The sequence below is a fragment of the Chrysemys picta genome, chromosome 4, assembly GCF_011386835.1.
Source record: "Chrysemys picta bellii isolate R12L10 chromosome 4, ASM1138683v2, whole genome shotgun sequence".
In the NCBI taxonomy this organism is placed as follows: domain Eukaryota; kingdom Metazoa; phylum Chordata; order Testudines; family Emydidae; genus Chrysemys; species Chrysemys picta.
In genome coordinates this window covers 11109349-11126804 of record NC_088794.1, presented here as the reverse complement: position 1 = coordinate 11126804, position 17456 = coordinate 11109349, and the positions used below count along the sequence as shown (strand labels likewise).

The 17456-nt window shown below is 50.2% G+C and overlaps 1 protein-coding gene across 13 annotated transcripts in view; it reads left to right on the top strand.

Annotated features, from left to right (window-relative positions):
- The window catches only part of CTNND1 (catenin delta 1), a 56975-nt gene extending 40436 nt beyond the window's left edge, over positions 1–16539 (top strand). For 4 of the 13 annotated variants that reach the window (XM_024108305.3, XM_065591291.1, XM_042852604.2 and 1 more), the window contains 12 exons: positions 493–646; positions 995–1012; positions 1282–1350; positions 3085–3212; positions 10279–10429; positions 10879–11071; positions 11221–11335; positions 12940–13027; positions 13475–13522; positions 13762–13862; positions 14200–14262; positions 14509–16539. In XM_024108305.3, the coding sequence (XP_023964073.3) occupies positions 493–646; positions 995–1012; positions 1282–1350; positions 3085–3212; positions 10279–10429; positions 10879–11071; positions 11221–11335; positions 12940–13027; positions 13475–13522; positions 13762–13862; positions 14200–14262; positions 14509–14520 (1140 nt within the window). In that variant the 3' untranslated portion in view covers positions 14521–16539. The remainder of the gene's footprint in view (positions 1–492; positions 647–994; positions 1013–1281; positions 1351–3084; positions 3213–10278; positions 10430–10878; positions 11072–11220; positions 11336–12939; positions 13028–13474; positions 13523–13761; positions 13863–14199; positions 14263–14508) is intronic. The other 9 variants (XM_065591297.1, XM_065591301.1, XM_065591298.1 and 6 more) reach the window with 6 other exon arrangements.
- Positions 16540–17456: the final 917 nt, after the last annotated feature.

Below are 17456 nucleotides of genomic sequence, written 5' to 3'. Positions count from 1 at the left end.
CCTGTGACTCTCCTTCCTCCTTTTCAGCATCAGCTTCCTTCTAGGGCCGGGAGGGGAGGAGAGATTCTGGAGCCACCTGATGTTTTGAAGGTGGGGGTGGGGACTGAGTTTCAGAATGGTTTGAAGCCTGGACTGATTTTTCTGTGCTTGGATGTAGAGGCTGCTCTGAATTAATGGTATCCAAACACTGGTCCATGGGTTGATCACCAGCAGGTGACGGAGCCCTTGGTGCCCACAGAGCAAAGCACAATCTGAGGATCAAGCAGTGGGGTGGGGGATCTGAGGCTGGGGAGGTGGTGATGGAATTATCATCTTAAGCAGTAGCCTGAAGCATGGAAGTGCTGGAGAGCTACTGCCCTAAGCCAAGTAACAGTTGCCCCTTCCTCCCTGTGACCTCTGAACCTCCACACCATCCCTTATGGCTCTGAAGTATCAGGTGACCAGTAAGCCAGCTGTCTCTCACTGTAAATGACACTCTCTTCCCCCCTTCAGCTGGTTGAGAATTGTGTCTGCCTGCTGCGGAACCTATCGTATCAAGTCCACCGTGAGATCCCGCACGCTGAGCGCTACCAGGAAATGCCTCTTAACCCCGCCAACAACGCTGGGCCCCATGCTGCCAGCTGCTTTGGTGCCAAGAAAGGCAAAGGTAAAGCCTGTCTTAGTGAGGAGGAAAATGAGGCTTCTTATCATGCACTAACAATCTTTGGCAAGAAGGCTAAATCACTGCTTTCCTCAAGACCTCTTGTGACAGCAGTGAGACTGCCCTGCCTGTATCTCTAGCCCTTGGTGTTCAGGGCCCTGTGGTGGGTTGATATGCTGTGTTGTCAGGGAAATGACAGAAGGATCGCCACTAACTTCAAGCCTTTCCCATCTCTTCTCTTCTCTTCCTCCCCCCTCCCCCTTTGCTTTCCTGCCAAACCACCCTGTGATCCTGTTGGTATCTCTCCTCTCCTGCTTCCTCTCTCTCCTGTCCTTCTCTCCACTTCACCAATAGATGAGTGGTTCTCCAGAGGTGAGTACACTCTTGTCTTTTTCCCCTCTTACATGTTAGTTTGGGTGTTCTCCTCTGCCCACTTCCCAGTGGGTGCATGTGGGGTGGATGTTCACAACTCTGGCTAAGGAATGATCTCTGTAGGAGATGCCCACTCTATCCCAAGAGCACCTCTAGAGTTATTCTGTTTCTCTCACTAATTGGGGCAAGTGTAATGGGTAATCTGGCTGGGAGGTGGTGGAATAAGCTATGCTAATACCTTGTATTCACTACTTTCATTCCATATGAAGGCAAAAAACCTCTAGAAGAGCCTGGTGCCGATACAGTGGACTTTCCCAAAAGAACAAGCCCTGCAAAAGGTATACTCCCTGGTGCATTTGCTCCACCCGTCTCTCCTCCCCCAGCTCCTGCTGATCTTATCTCAAACTCCATTAAATAGAAGCCAGTTAAATAAAGACCAGTTTTACGAGAGGTGGAGATACAGACAACTAATGACATGAATATATATGCTGCCTAGCATAATAAAGCCATGACACACATGAGTTCTGGGAAGAGCCTCTCCTACTTGTCTTATAAGAGGCAGGATGGTGCAGTGGTCAGGGCACTAGCCTAGGACTTGGGGTCAATTTCTTGCCATGCCATACTGTGACCTTGAGAAAGTAACTTGGCCTCCGTTCCCAATCTGTACAGGGATAACAACACTACCCTGCCTCCCCAGCGGTGTTGGGCATAAATACATTAAGAGTATGAGGTGCTCAGATACTGTGGTGATTTGGGGTGTGTGGGGGAAGCAGAAAAACACCAAGGGTGACTGGAGCTACACATGACTTAGGTAAGGTAAGGGCGATAACAGGTATACCTTTGTCATAGCAAGTGTCCAGTAGCTACTGTTAACTTTAACTTCCCTGCTGTGCAAAACAAGTACAGCAGTGGTATTGGCAAATGTCCCAGATTCTTTTGAAACCAGGAAGACTCTGTGTGCACATTACACCTTTTGGTAAAACAAATAGTGAGTGTTAAACTCCAGGAGCTGCAGACATTCAGAACTAGAACTGGTTGGGAAAGGTGGAGGGTTTGAAACCCATGGAATGAAAACTCTTTGAAAAATTCAAAACTCTCTTCAAACATCTGTGAACTTTTGGCTTTCTCTCTCTGTTCCCCACTGGAAAATGAGGTGTGGAGAAGAAATAAACTTAAACTCCATTTTTGACAAAATGAGAAAATTCAGACAACTTTTTTGCAGAAACTTTGGCTTTCAAAAAGGCCATTTTAAAAAAAGAAAATTTCAAATTAAACTTCACCAGCCCTACTCCAAACAAAGGAACAGATTCTCATGAGACTTGTATACCCACTGATAAGGGTGCAGAGTCTTTCAGTAAAGCACTTCGCAGGATGGGAGACCAAACCCCTCTGCTTAATGTCACCTGGATGTCACTGCAACATCAGCACTTCCAGCTGATCTGGCTTGAAGACCTGTTCAACAGTGTTCAGTCACAACTGCACAGAAGTGTCCCTGCCGTGCTCATGTGTAGGCAGGAAAGGCTTTTGTAAACATTACAGTTGCTTGAACTAGCTCTGTAGGCGCCAAGAGTATCTACTGGTGATGAGGCTTGAGTCCTCCCTCTTTTCCCAAGCTTTCGGACACTGCTGTGGCTGGCTACTGTGACCAGTACCTCACCTAAATCTGGCCTGGTGTAAGAGCACTGGCTTAAAGGGGCACTCCGCATCAAACGGCTAAACCTTACCCTTTATTAGTAACCCCTTAGGTTTTAAAAATTATTCTAGCACCTATCTGAGTGCGCTGCTGCTTGAAGTGCAGAACACCACTTCATTGACGGAAGTAACTGTCTGGACTAGTGCAGGAGTGGCACCCACAGTGCTGTGCTGTCTGCGTTTCCAGTGCTGTGGGGCAATGGTTTAAAAACTAAACTGGTTTGATCCAGTTCTTATACTTCTAGTCACTTGAGAAGGGGAGAGGCAAAACCTACACCTTGTGTCAATTGTCTAACCTACTGGATAGGCCATTGCTTACTCGGCTACTTAATGAGCCTCTCGGATAAGCCTTACCTGTTACTCCCTGTCTCACTTTCTAGGGTATGAGCTCCTCTTCCAACCAGAAGTAGTCCGGATATATATCTCACTGCTGAAGGAGAGCAAGACCCCTGCCATCCTAGAGGCCTCAGCAGGAGCCATCCAGAACCTCTGTGCTGGTCGCTGGACGGTGAGTCACTTCCAAGGAGAGACAGACTGGGAACTTGATCTTAAAAATGAGGAGAGAATGAAGCCTTGGAGCTGGGTGGGGCTAGGGCACATCAGAAAGGAGGGATCATCCATCCAGTACTGGCATAGGGAGGCCAGGCACCCAGAGGCAGATTAAGGTTTCCTGGGGTCCTGGGCCAGAGCAAGTGGGGGGAGGGGGACTTTTGCCCCTTCCCGGGGCCAACTCCTGTTCCACCCAGGGTCCACTGCCCCACTGCAGCCCCAAGAAGCTCTATCCTTGTGCATTGGCCCTAGGGCTGCAGCGGTGAGAGAGCTCCTCAAGGGCTGCTGCGGGGGGGGGGGGGGGGGGGTGTCCAGGTGCCGGGGCTTTCCCTGTCACCCCTGCGCTTTTGTGGGGAGGGGGTGTGTGAGGGGGGGGGTCAATCAGGCTTCCCCTGGCACCCCCAAGGTTTCTGCCTAGGACAGGGTATGGATGCAGGTGCAGGGGCTTCTGCCAGGACAGGGGTGCGGGGGGTGAGGAGCGCAGGGGCTTCTGCCGGAGACCAGGTGTGCGGGGGGGGGGGGGGGAGGGAGAGCAGGTGTGCGGGGGGGGGGGGGGGGGGAAAGCAGGGGCTTCCCCTGCCATCCCAAGGCTTCTGCCCACGATGAGGCATGGGCGGGAGGTGCAGGGGCTTGTGTGTGGGGGGGGGGGTGCTGGGGGCTGCCCGACACTTCTGGGGACGGGGTGGCACTGCTGCTGGGTTTTCCCCTTCCGCAGCAGATTTCCACTGCATGGGGTGGGGGATGGGGTGGTTTCTTGGGGCCCCTGGGCATTGATGTAACTGATGATTTCCAGCATTACCATGGCATCAAAGCTGCTGTAGGAGCCATGTCCCACTCCCAGACTCGTTACTGGGACCAACCCGGCATCAAAGACACTAGTAATCTCATGCAGAGAGACTAATGGTAATTCTAGCACATACCCCTCCCTCCGGAGCCATGCCTGGGCGCTCCTTCAGCATAAATGCCAACGTCTCCCCTTCTGCCCAGTGTCTTCAGCCATCTGTGCTCTTGGTATCAACTCTGTATTAGTGTGCACTATAACTGGTTGCACAAGCAGGTGGTGGGCGCTCTCTGAGGTTAAGCATCATGCAGGAATGCTAAGCAGTTCCTGCTGTAGGAGGTGAGAGACAGATGTGACTGAGGGTGATGTTGCAGGGAAGACCAATCAGGAGCTCTTATTTCTTCTTCTTCTTCTAGTAGTGTCCCTGTGGGTGCCCTGCTTTAGGTGTTGGTGCGCCCCTGTGCTGGAAATTGGAGATTTTAGGTAGCAGTGCTCGGTTAGGGCGTGCGCGCACAGCAGCTGTCTGTGGTGTTGGCGCCTCTTGTAGTGTGCGCACAACCCGACCCCCCTCAGTTCCTTTTCTACAGTCCTCAGTGGCAGTGCTGCGGCTTTGAAAATCTTTAGAAAAGAAAATAGTTTACATGGTAGTTTTAGCTTTGATAGTTTAGAGTTTAGTTAGCCAGTTATTTGGGCGGCAGGGGGTGGGGAGAGAGATTTTTCTTTTTCATTTCCTTCAGATTTAGTTTCTTAGATTAGCAGTAGAAATAGTTTTCATTTTAACCAATTTCTAAATTTTTCTTCACATTTCACATCCCAGTTGTGGGAAAAATCATCGGACACAATATGCCTGGCTGACCTGGTTTTCAGAGATGCGACTCCTACCACAAAGCAATGCCCGTCTCTGATGGCCATGCATCTTGTGTCCGCTGCCTGGCGGAAACTCCTATCCCCCAGAAATGTAATCACTGTACAAATCTAAAAGTGAGGGCATGGCGAGACAGATCTCCACATTAAAATGATTATGATGGAAAAGTCCCTGCAGCCGACTCAGGAGACACCAACAACTCCGTCACAGACCAGCAAAACTTCTGACAAAGGCAATTCTCAGCCTGCCAAAACCTTCGGGAGCTTCAACCTCCCGAAACAGGGTGGCAGTCAGCCAGGAGATCACACTAGAGGAGGTACAAGAGAAACTGCACAAACGGCTGAGGCGGATGGTTGGAGGATTTGCAGCCAAGATTGCTCTCCCCATTAATGAAGCCATAATGGAGCCTGCGGAGGCCATATGGCAGGCACCTGCATCAGCACCACCTACCAGTAAAAGGGCTGACAAAAAGTACTTCGTCCTAGCTAAAGGCATGGACTTTCTCTTCCACCTGCCCACAGCCCAACTCCCTAGTGGTGGAAGCTGTCAATCACCGCAGCAAGCAACCCCAGTTCTGTTCCACACAGGACAAGGAACATAAAAGATTAGACCTCTTTGGTCGTAAAATATACTCCTCAGCCCCACTCCAATTCAGGGTGGTGAACTATTCTGCCCTCTTGGCAAATTATGACTTCTCTAATTATGGCAAACTGCAGGAATTCTTGAAGGATCTTCCTGAAGACAAACGTCCCCCGCTCAAGGCCATCATGACCAAGGGACAAATAACAGCTCGCACAGCTCTACAGGCCTCAATGGATGTGGCAGACACAGCCTCACAAACAACTGCCACAGCGGTAGTGATGCGCAGAGCATCCTTGTCGCAGGCATTGGGAATCCTGAAAGAACTACAGCTGAAGGTGAAGACCTTCCTTTTGACAGCGAAAAGCTCTTCTACTCTAAAAACAGATGAGGTTTACATACAATAAAGGACGCTCAGGCCACATTACGTACCTTAGGCCTATACACCCTACCTAACAAACTATGCCGATACACACCATATCAAAGAAAAAGACGCGTCTTTTCACCCCCAACAACAGTGGCATTTTGACCATAATCAGAATAAACAACATCCTCGGACAGAGCCCCGCAACATCAGGCCCAGTCTTCTCAATCATCCATTACCAAACCTCAATTTTGAAGTCTTGGTCAAGAGTCTGAATGACCTCCCCCAGACTAAGCGCTATCGGACACTCTCGCCACTGCTTACACCCATTTTACCACTTTGACAGCTATAACAATGGACCAATGGGTACTGGAGATCATAAGATCTGGTTATGCTCTCCCGTTCCTTTCCATACCACCCACTCTCCCCCTTTCCCTGTACCTCTTCAGAGACCCCTCTCACGAGCACCTCCTAGTCCACTTCCTGTTGTATCTCCTGTATCTGGGTGCTGTGGAACAAGTTCCACATCAATACGAAGGGAAGGGTTACTACACAAACTATTTCCTCACCAAAAAGAAAAGCAGTGGATGGAAACCCATCTTAGATCTCCGGAAGGTAAACAAATTTGTCCACAACCGCAGTTCAAAATGGTCACATTAGCCACAATCATACCAGCACTACACAGGGGGACTGGTTTTCAGCCCTTGACCTTCAAGATGCATATTTTCATATCACCATACGTCTGGCCCACAGACGATTCTTGAGGTTCACAGGAGGATCCAACCACTACCAATACAGAGTCCTACCCTTCGGCCTCTCCGCTGCCCCTCGAGTTTTTTTTCAAAAACACTCGCGGTCGTAGCTGCACACTTACAACACAGAGGGGTGCTGATCTTCCCGTACTTGGATGACTGCCTATTGAAAGGTATGACCTGGGAGGAGGCGACACACATGGTACAAATAACCATAGAGCTGTTCCACAAGCTGGGTTGCAGATAAATTCAAAGAAATCTACTCTAACCCCGACACAACACCTGGAGTTCATAGGCACCTACCTCGACTCAGTACAAACCAAGGCAATACTACCAAACCACAGGTTCATGACAATGAACACTCATTTCCACGATCACAGAGTCCACAAAAATCTGTGAGGACTTGCCTTCAGCTCCTGGGACATATGGGGGGCACAACTTTTGTCATAAGGCACGCGCTGTCTTTAGGGCTGGCTGAGCACTGTGTATATGCCCAGCAAACACAACCTAAGCAAAAGAGTCACATTGCCTCCAAAGGTCCTCACATCTTTACACTGGTGGATGAAACGAGAAAATGTTTGTATGGGCATCACCTTTCAATAGGACCTTCCATCACTCACTATCACGATAGATGCATCCCTGATAGGTTGGGGCGCTCATTTGGACCACCACATCGTATAGGGCAAGTGGGGGGGAGGGATTGCTCAGTGATTTGAGCATTGGCCTGCTAAACCCAGGGTTGTGAGTGCAATCCTTGAGGGGGCCATTTAGGGAACTGGGGTAAAAATCTGCCTGGGGATTGGCCCTGCTTTGAGCAGGGGGTTGGACTAGATGACCTCCTGAGGTCCCTTCCAACACTGATATTCTATGGTCGGTGATGGAAACTGAACTTCACATCTTCCTCCTAGAGCTCAGAGCAGTACACAACGCATGCCGTGACTTCCTGCCAATCCTACAGAACAAATCAATTCACATACTAACAGACAACATCACATGCATGCTCTATATCAATTGACAAGGAGGAGCTTGCTCCCACTCTCTATGCACAGAAGCCCTGAACTTATGGAATTGGTGTATCCGCAACAACGTAAACATCACGGCAATCTTACCAACCGGGGTGCTGGAACACAACAGCAGATACACTAAGCAGACACTTCTGAGAGGAACACAAATGGGAAATACATGAATGTCCTCAATGATATTCCAGAAATGGGGCTAACCAATAGTGCCCTCTCTTCTGCTCCAGAGCAGGTCTAACACCCAAATTGTTAGGGGATGCCTTCCTCATATTGTGGAACACATCACTCCTGTATGCATTCCTGCCGATACCTTTAATCTCGCGACTGATTGACAAGATACGGACCAACCGAGCACACATCCTGATTGTCCCCACCTGGCTCAGACTTGATTTCCCCTACCTGCTGCGCCTGGCAGTGTGTGCCACACACACACTTGCCTTATGGGGGATCTTCTGTCACAGAAAAAGGGCCAAACACTCCATCCCAATCCAGAGAAGTTCCAGCTCAAGCATTGCTCCTACGTGGTTTCAAAATGGAGAACTAGACTGTTCAGAAAGTCTGCTGTTTAGTAATCTCTGTTTCACTCTATCTACCACTAGAAATACTTGCCTCCAGAAGTGGAAGAGATTCTTGATGTGGTGCCAACAAAAACAAACCGATTTGGTCACGGCGCCTCTATCTACTATATTAGAATTCAAAGAATCTGTCTTGACCATAAGCTCAATTAAATTACATCTAGCAGCTGTTACAGCCTTTCACAATAAGACCGAGGGGACGTCGGCCTTCGCTCATCCAATTACGAGATGCTTCCTAGTGGGTATACAGAACATGTATCCAGAAGTCCGACAACCTACACCACCATGGGACCTGAATCATGTACTCAAATGTCTCACCAGACCGCCCTTTGAGCCACTAGCAACCTGCTCTCTCCTACATATGTCAGTGAAGGTCGTGTTTCTGGTGGCTATCACATCAACCAGAAAAGTCAGCAAAATAGGGGCACTGATGGTTGAACCTCCCTACGCTGTAGTCACCAAAGACACAATCATGCTACGACCTCACCTGAAATTATTGCCGAAAGTAGCTACATCCTTCCACATAAAGCAAATGATACTTACCCTCATTCTACCCTAAACCACACAGGGATTCTCAGGAGGCTGCCCTCCACGCACTGGATGTCAGGTGAGCCGTAGCATTCTATTTAGACAGAACCAAACCCTTCTGGAAGTCACCTAGACTCTTTATATCCACAACAGAACAATCGAAGGGTTGTGCAATATCGACCCAGAGACTAGCTAAATGGATCTCCACCTGTATCTGAATCTGCTACCAACTACACAATAAAGAGCATCCCTCAGGCATCAGATCTCATTCTACACTTGCTATGGCTACATCAATAGCCTTCCTAAACAATGTCCCCTTAATAGATATATAGAGCTGCCACCTGGGCATCAGAGCACACCTTTGCTAAACACTATGCCAGCACCCATGGTGCTATGTCAGACACCATAGTTGGCCTTACATGTGTAGTGGTTGAGAGCATGGTAACTCCGAAGCCCCTACCATCCACAGGGGGGCACTGTGGAGCACCCACAGGGCTACTATTCGAAGAAGTAGTTTACTCACCTTGTGCAATAACGGTAGTTCTTCAAGATGCGTCCCCTTGTGGATACTCCACTGCCCACCCTCCTCCCCTCTGCTTCGGGGTTTTTGGTATCTGACTCTTCGGTGGTGAAGGAATGGAGGGGGGTCGGGTTGTGTGCGCGCTACAAGAGGCGCCAATGACACCGCGAGACAGCTGCTGCGTGCGCATGCCCCAACCAAGCACTGCTACCTAAAATCTCCGATCTGCGGCACAGGGATGCACCAACCCGTGGAGCATCCACAACTACTTGTGTGTCCCACAAAGGGGTGCGTAGTGTCTTTAATCTTGAGTCCCACAGCTGTGAGTCAGATGCCGAAGGCCAGCTAAGCTAGTTATCTGTGCCTTTGAAGCAGCGTCTTGCATGTGCTGTGCAAGCGGTCTGAATAACAGCTTATTATTATGGGGCCTAGCTTCTTGGGGAGCCTCTGCTTTCCTTTTTCACACTGTTGACCCAGCATTAAATGCAACTTTCTCTAGTCCACGGTTGAGTTGCCCATAACTGCATAGTGGATTGTATTCTTGGCTCAAACTCTCTCTGGGACGGGAACTGTCCCTTGCCCCATGTCTAGCACAGTGGACTCCTGAGTTGGTTGAGCCCTCTGCCATGCTCCCTGTAATACAAATGTCCGGCAATGGTCTCTCTAGCAGTGTATCCTGTCTCTGATGTGGTCAGACTAGCTGTGTCAGATGAAGGTGTGAGAAGCGCCATAATGGACACTTCTGTTCGGTTGTAGTATTGCATTGATTAGGCTTTTGGGGCGCATTGCCCACCTTGGTAGCATCTAGTGTTGGCTGTTCAATACCAGACTGCTTGGGTGGGATGATTCCTGTAGGCCTCCTGGGAAGGACCCTCCTTACTTAGTGTTGGGGGAGGGAGGGAGTGACTCAGTGGAAGCATGTATGGGGCTGGGTGGCAGCCCTAGAGATGGAAGGGGGGGAAGGCATAATGCTGTCAATGGGGAACTGGTCATCTGCCTTCTCTTGTAACCCTGTGGCACCCTGCTCTCGTCCCCCCCGCAGTACGGCCGGTACATCCGTTCGGCGCTGCGCCAGGAAAAGGGGCTCTCTGCTGTCGCAGACCTCCTGACCCACGACAGTGAGCGGGTGGTGAAAGCAGCATCCGGCGCCTTGCGTAACCTGGCAGTGGATTCCCGCAACAAAGAACTGATAGGTAAGAGCTGTTGAGGCAATGTCTGCTCTGTAGCTGCTCCCCTGCCCCACCCCCCACTGCACTCCACTCAGAGAGCATGTCTTGTCTCTGCATCAGCCAGGAGTTGTCATGGTTCTTGCTTGTTGCTCTTGCCACCTCAAGGGTACTGTGATGCCCCTCGTTCCTCTGGAAACTGCAGACTTCTGTTCCATTCCTCTGACCCCAATCGCGTCTAACATGAGGCAGGGGGTGCTGTGCTATCTTCCAGAATGCCTCTAGTAGGCTTTGTGGAGGGAGGGGGAAAGGCATCAGAACCAAGAATGACCAAACACTTCTGTCCATCCCTGATGATCCTCTTGACTCATCTTCCGTCCTGCGTGGCTCTCCCAATTCATCTGGCTGCTTAGTGTTCCTCATGCCTTCTGATCCAGTTGTGACTGACCTGATTCTCCCACCTGCCCCCACTCCAGGTAAACATGCCATTCCCAACCTAGTGAAGAACCTGCCAGGCGGGCAGCAGACCCCAGCCAAGAACCTGTCTGAGGACACGGTGGTGTCGATCCTGAACACCATCAATGAGGTCATTGTGGACAATCTGGAGGCCGCCAAAAAACTGCGTGAGACTCAAGGCATCGAGAAGCTGGTGCTGATCAACAAATCTGGGTAGGTGTGTCCCAGGGGAAGGATATGCTGGAATTTTGTCAGACTTCCTGCCCCCTTTCTCCTCACCGTCTGTCTTTTCATGCATGACTCAGAGGGGACTGGATATTACCCCGTACTGCATCTTCACATTCTTGTCTTGCTCTTTCCAGGAACAGATCAGAGAGGGAAGTCCGAGCTGCTGCCCTTGTCTTGCAAACGATTTGGGGGTATAAGGAACTGCGGAAGCCACTGGAGAAGGAAGGATGGAAGAAATCTGATTTCCAGGTACCTGAGGTGACTGGGAGATTGTTGGTGAGGGGTCATTGGCTTTCAGAGGGTGGGGAGAGACAAGGTTCGTATTTGGAACTCCACTGGACCTTTTAGCATGTTCCTAATAATGCTTCATGTTTAGACTCCTTCCCTGTTGCTGATGAGCAGTGGCCAGCCTTCTGGACACAAGCAAGCCCTGCCCTCCTGGTGCACCCAGTAGCCCTGCTGCCTCATGCTGGGCCAAAATCCTAGCTGTGTTTATATAAAATCCTGAAGAGGAAGGCCATCCTGTGGCTAAGGCGCTGGCCTGGGACTCTGGACATCTGGGTTCAGTTCCCAGCTCTCCTTGTGTGACCTTCGGCAAGTCATGTGGGGCCAGTAACTTGGAAGCCAGCAGCTCCCATTCTCAGTGTGGCTGGGAAGGTTCTTGTTTTCAATAGCTACTGCTGGGTGCTGAGAACTCCGCACAATCTGGCTACTCTTCTAGGAACGGATCTTAGAATTCTGGCTTTAATCCCTGTCAGGTTCCCATTTGATAGATGGGGATGGGCACGTCCTGCCTTTCCATGGGGCTTCGTGATTCGTGTGAGATCGGTATCTGAGGTGCTCAGATACTGGATCCCACATACACATGCAAGTTCCTAGATGGCACTAAACTTCCCCCTTGATAGACGGCTATTCTCACAGCTCCTTGCAGAAGAGTCAAAATGCAAAGAAGCTTATTCACCAGGCCAAATCCTGTCTTCCACTGCATATTGAACCTCTCCTGTCAGCAAAAAGAAGAACAGGAGTACTTGTGGCACCTTAGAGACTAACAAATTTATTAGAGCATAAGCTTTCGTGGACTACAGCCCACTTCTTCGGATGCATATAGAATGGAACATATATTGAGGAGATATATATACACACATACAGAGAGCATAAACAGGTGGGAGTTGTCTTACCAACTCTGAGAGGCCAATTAATTAAGAGAAAAAAAACCTTTGAAGTGATAATCAAGCTAGCCGAGTACAGACAGTTTGATAAGACGTGTGAGAATACTTACAAGGGGAGATAGAGTCAATGTTTGTAATGGCTCAGCCATTCCCAGTCCTTATTCAAACCGGAGTTGATTGTGTCTAGTTTGCATATCAATTCTAGCTCAGCAGTCTCTCGTTGGAGTCTGTTTTTGAAGTTTTTCTGTTGTAATATAGCCACCCGCAGGTCTGTCACTGAATGACCAGACAGGTTAAAGTGTTCTCCCACTGGTTTTTGAGTATTTTGATTCCTGATGTCAGATTTGTGTCCATTAATTCTTTTGCGTAGAGACTGTCCGGTTTGGCCAATGTACATGGCAGAGGGGCATTGCTGGCACATGATGGCATATATCACATTGGTAGATGTGCAGGTGAACGAGCCCCTGATGGCACCCAGCCTTCCCTGGGATGGGCTTGACCTCTCTTCAGGCCTTCAGACGCTAGGGGGCAGCACACTTGGATCAGTCCAGATTCTGCTATTGCTGAGCTCCAGCTGTAGAGGCCTAGTATCTTGGTGTGGCAGGCTAAGGGACCTGTGTGTGTGTGATCTGGCAACTGGGATGTGTGGGGTCATGGATGTTACAGGCCCCTCTCCTGTTTCAGGTGAATCTAAACAATGCCTCTCGGAGCCAGGGAGGTAACTCGTTCGATGACAGCACCTTGCCCCTCATTGACAGGAACCAAAAAGCAGGTATGTCGCGCCCTGTAGACCGCCGTGCAGCCCTCACCAGTCCAGTCAGACCTGCTGACCCCCTATGTTCAGATTGCTTCAGTTGCTCTTGCTGCAAAACCCAACATGTTGTCCAGTGCAGTTAGTGGGCTCGGTGTTCCAAGAGCTGACTCTGCACCTCACTCTTGGTGGTTTCACTGGGAGCTGTTTGGAGCACAGACGTTGTCGGAGGTGTTGAGCGAACTTACAGTCCATGGGTTAGGCTGAGAACGTAGCTGGTGTTTGTAAAGGCCCTATAGCATCTTGCATTGGGTTTGTGAACCAGCTGACTTCACTGCAGGTTTAGGTAATTCTTGCCTGCCTGAGTGAGCCCAAACAATGAACCAGCTTATCTGCTGCCTGAGAGTTTGCCTGGCTGGGTGAGTACCCTTGAGGGTGGTGTCTGAAACTCCCGTCCTTTCCCTCTAGATAAGAAATCCTCCCGAGAGGAGATCCAGATGAGCAACATGGGACCAGGTAAGAAACTGGCAGCTGGCTTATGGCACAGACACACAGACTAGAGAATGTGGGGATCTGCCTAGAACATGTCCTGCTGCTTAGATCTGAGCTAACACTGGAGAGGGAGGGAATGTGTAAAGGGTCAGGAAAATCCTTGTCAATAGCTCTTGACCGGCACTACCAGCTTCATGCAGCCTAAGCTCCCAGCTGCTAGTTGGAGGGGTCTGTCTCACTTGCCATGTGTCCTCCTAATCCAGACAACAACTACACCACACTGGAGGAGAGAGACCACAATAGGACCCTAGACCGGTCTGGAGACCTGGGCGACATGGAGCCGCTGAAGGGAGCACCGTTGATGGTAAGACCTGCTACCCCTCTCGAGTCTCCTTAGTCCCCTGCTACTTCTACTCTGCTCTCCTGAATCCCAGAAACCTGGGGCAGATGGGGAGGGAAGGGCTCTGGACCTAGGTGGTCAGGACAGGCAAACTGGAAGAGGGATACTTGTTGGCCTCTGTGTTGGAAGGAGCCAAGGAGAGAACCCAGGCTGTGTCAGATAACTCTGCTTTACTCCTCTGCCCTATCTGCTGCCTGGACAGTCCCTGTCTTCCCCCTCAACCCATCAAGCTCAGCGTCCCTTTTCCCCTTCCTGTGTCTTGCATCCTTCCCCAAACCCCACTAACAATGCGTGTCTGCAGGAGGATGAAAGGCAGGATTCCCTGCATGAGGAGGATGACGATCTGTTGGCTTATCCCCCTATGGTATGTTCCAGACTCCCTTTGAGTCTCCTGTTCATGTACACCAGGAAGCTGGAGGATAACCTTCTTGGGCAATCTAGTGGTGCTTGGCCAGTCAAATCATACTCTATTCCAGATCCCAATCACTTGCTGATCCGTGACCATAATCTACCTTGATTTGTTTTGCTTGGTGTGCATTGTGCTCCTGCTTGATGACAACTCCTCCCCCCTGGTGCTAACCTTTTCTCCTCTCTCTCCCTCTCTCCACAGCAGAAGATCTAGTCTCCTCCCTGCCTCCGCTCAGTTTGGGTTTATAGTATGTTATATACAACTCTTTCTTTGTGGTGGAATGGACTGATTTTTACCTTACTTTTGCTGGACTCTTTGTGCCAACTACCCAGCCAAATGATTGGCCCTCTACACCCCTTCTGCCTGGGGGTGGGGGACATCCGGACAGGGCCCCCTCACTCCCTTCTGTAGACGGCTGCCCCTCGATCCTTGGACGCCTTTTTATCTTTCCTTCCAAGAGCAACTCCTGCAGACCAAATACTTCTGAGGGATCTCACTGGAGCGACTAAGGCAGGCTCTTCAAGGAACTCCTCCTCTAACACCACAATCTCCTGCTGCACTCACAGCGCAAGGTGGATCTCAGTGGAGCCCTGTTGTACTGGGATTGCTTTTCCTTTAAGAGACATCAGCTCTGCTCCTGGAGGCAGGGATCCAAGTCCACCGCTGCCTCTTAGCCTATAGAATATATTTTTGTGTGTGATCACTTTGCAACAAAGGATGCTGGGAATACAGGAACATTCCAGGCAGTGGTGATGGGAGGGGTAGGGACTGGCAGTTGCTGGGAGGGGGAGGGGGAAATCGTAATACTCCTGTCTCATGATTGATTGCATTTGGATGCCAGATGGTGGTTGTGGGGAAGTCTGTCCTGAGTGGACTTCTGTTTGGTTGGCCTATTGCCTCTTATCTGGGGGAGGAGACGTGTGTAAATGGATGTGCAAGGGTGGGGATTGGATCACTTTGCTTCCTACTCTGTAGGGGGGCCTGGGTGAGTGTTCATCCGGATGGGTTGTTCAGGGGCAGGTATGAGAGAGGAGCCAGCTTGGGAGACAGTGGCGAGGGATGTGAGGGAGAAGATCGTGGTATGTAGCAGGGGCAGGGCTGGCTCTCCGATGGGAAGAGGGTGTTGGGTTTTTTAAGAAATGCACTGTTTCGTTAACTGTCCTAAGTCTGAGAGGTGCCATGGCTTTGGGTATGCCGGGAGGAGGGGGGTGATGGATTGGGAGGGGTGGTGATAGGAAGCAAAAACTGGCTTGGAACTACTATCCCCATCCCATACACATCGGGTAAATGTAGCAGTGTCTGTCGATCTCTCGACACGTGCCTTTCTTTGCCACTGTGAAACAGTTTCTTCCAACTCATAGGCCCGCTCGCCTGGTAGAGGAGGAGACGTGTTTTTGGATTCAAGGAGTTGGGGATCTCTGGCATAGACTAGCTTCTGCTCTCCTCCCCACTTGGGGTTCTGGCCTTACTGTGTTGATACCTCCCCTGGACACAAGGGGTAGCTGGATTCCCAGGAATGTTTGGGTTGTGGGGATAAGTAGGGGCTTCTCTTTCCTACCTAAATCCTCATTGGAGTGAGGTGGGGAAGGGAGAGCATTGTCAGCCTGCACATAATGGGATTGCCTGCTGAGACTGGGAAGCTTCAAGTGGTCTTGGCCTCCCCACCCCATTCAGCCAGGTGGAAGGGGAAACCATGGGTGCTCTGATGAAGGGGGTGTGTCTTTGCCTCCCCATGGAAGACGTTCCTAGCCCCTCTTCTGCATACAGGGCAACTGTAAGCCTCCCCTTAAGGCCACAAACTGGACTTGGATTGCTCTAGTCTAGTGTGCTCAAATGGGATTCTCATTTTCCCCCCACTGTGCATGCACTACACAAGGGAGAAGGTCTGGGCTGGGAGATCTGTGCCTCTCTAACCCCACCTTTGTTGCTTCCAGCCTCTTTCCCTTGGAAAGAACTGAAGTACAAATCCAAGCTGTCTTTCTGGGGTCTAACTCTTATGTATGTAAAACACTAATTCCTTTTTTAATTCCAGATGAACCAAAAACTCCTCCTTTCCCCCACAGACTGCTTTAGCACCTGCAGCGGGGAACCAATAACTGACTATTTTGCTCTCTTCTGCACCCCTTGTTGTGGGGTGCGGGGAACCTGTTCTTTGTCTGATTCCTGCGCGCGCTCTTGTAATGCTTTTAAAACAAAATGATTTTTTTATATAAATAAAGTTTTTAAAGTGTGTATCTGAGGAAAGTGGAGTTGCTCCTTCAGAACTGGCTGGAGGCAAGTGCCAGGGTAAGACAAACCAGTGAGGGGCTGGTCCTCTAATAGGGCCACGGAAGGCGTTTATCCAGTATTCTATGACTCCCAATTAAAATTGACTGAGAAGCTCAGATGCTACAGTATTTGATCCTCACGCACCCCTGTGAGGTAGGGCCATGCTGTTTATCCCTATTGTACAGGTGGGAGGAACTGAGGCACGGACTAAGGGACTTGCCTAAGATCACACGAGGAGGCTGTGGCAGGTAAGGGAGTTGAACTGTGGGGGGTCTCCAAGTCCTAGGCTAGTGCCCTAAACACTGGGCCTATCCTTTGCTTGTATCTGCTACTGGATTAATGCATGCCAAGGAAGAGAGACCTTTATAGCAGAGATCCTAGATCCAATCCCCACCACTTGTCACTTAACAATGGTGGCAACATAGAACTGCTGCGCACATCAACGCTGCTTTGGCTATAGGCCTAGTGGGTGTGGAACATTCCTAATTCACAAATCTCTCTGCTACTGCTCCCAGCAGCATGGACTCAGTACTTCTGAGAGAGCTGCTAGAAAACTGGGCTTTGGTGCTTGAGGTCCTGGGTTCAAAATGGCTGGTGAGCCAGGCAGGAGTCTTGCTAAAAGCAACATTTAGCATTTCACATCCATTTGAGCTCAAGCTCTTCACAGAGGTGGAGGAATGTCTTCCTGTTACAGATGGAGAAACTGAGGCCCAGAGGCAAACAGACCTGCCCAAAGGTGCAGCATTAATTAGAGGTGAGCACAGAACCAGAATCTGACTCACTCTAGGGTCTGCACCATTCCCCTGTTCAGCCTGGGTGTAGTAGGGGCTACATTGCTAGTGTCCTCTCCAGTCGTGCCCCCTCAGCAGAAGAGTTGAGTT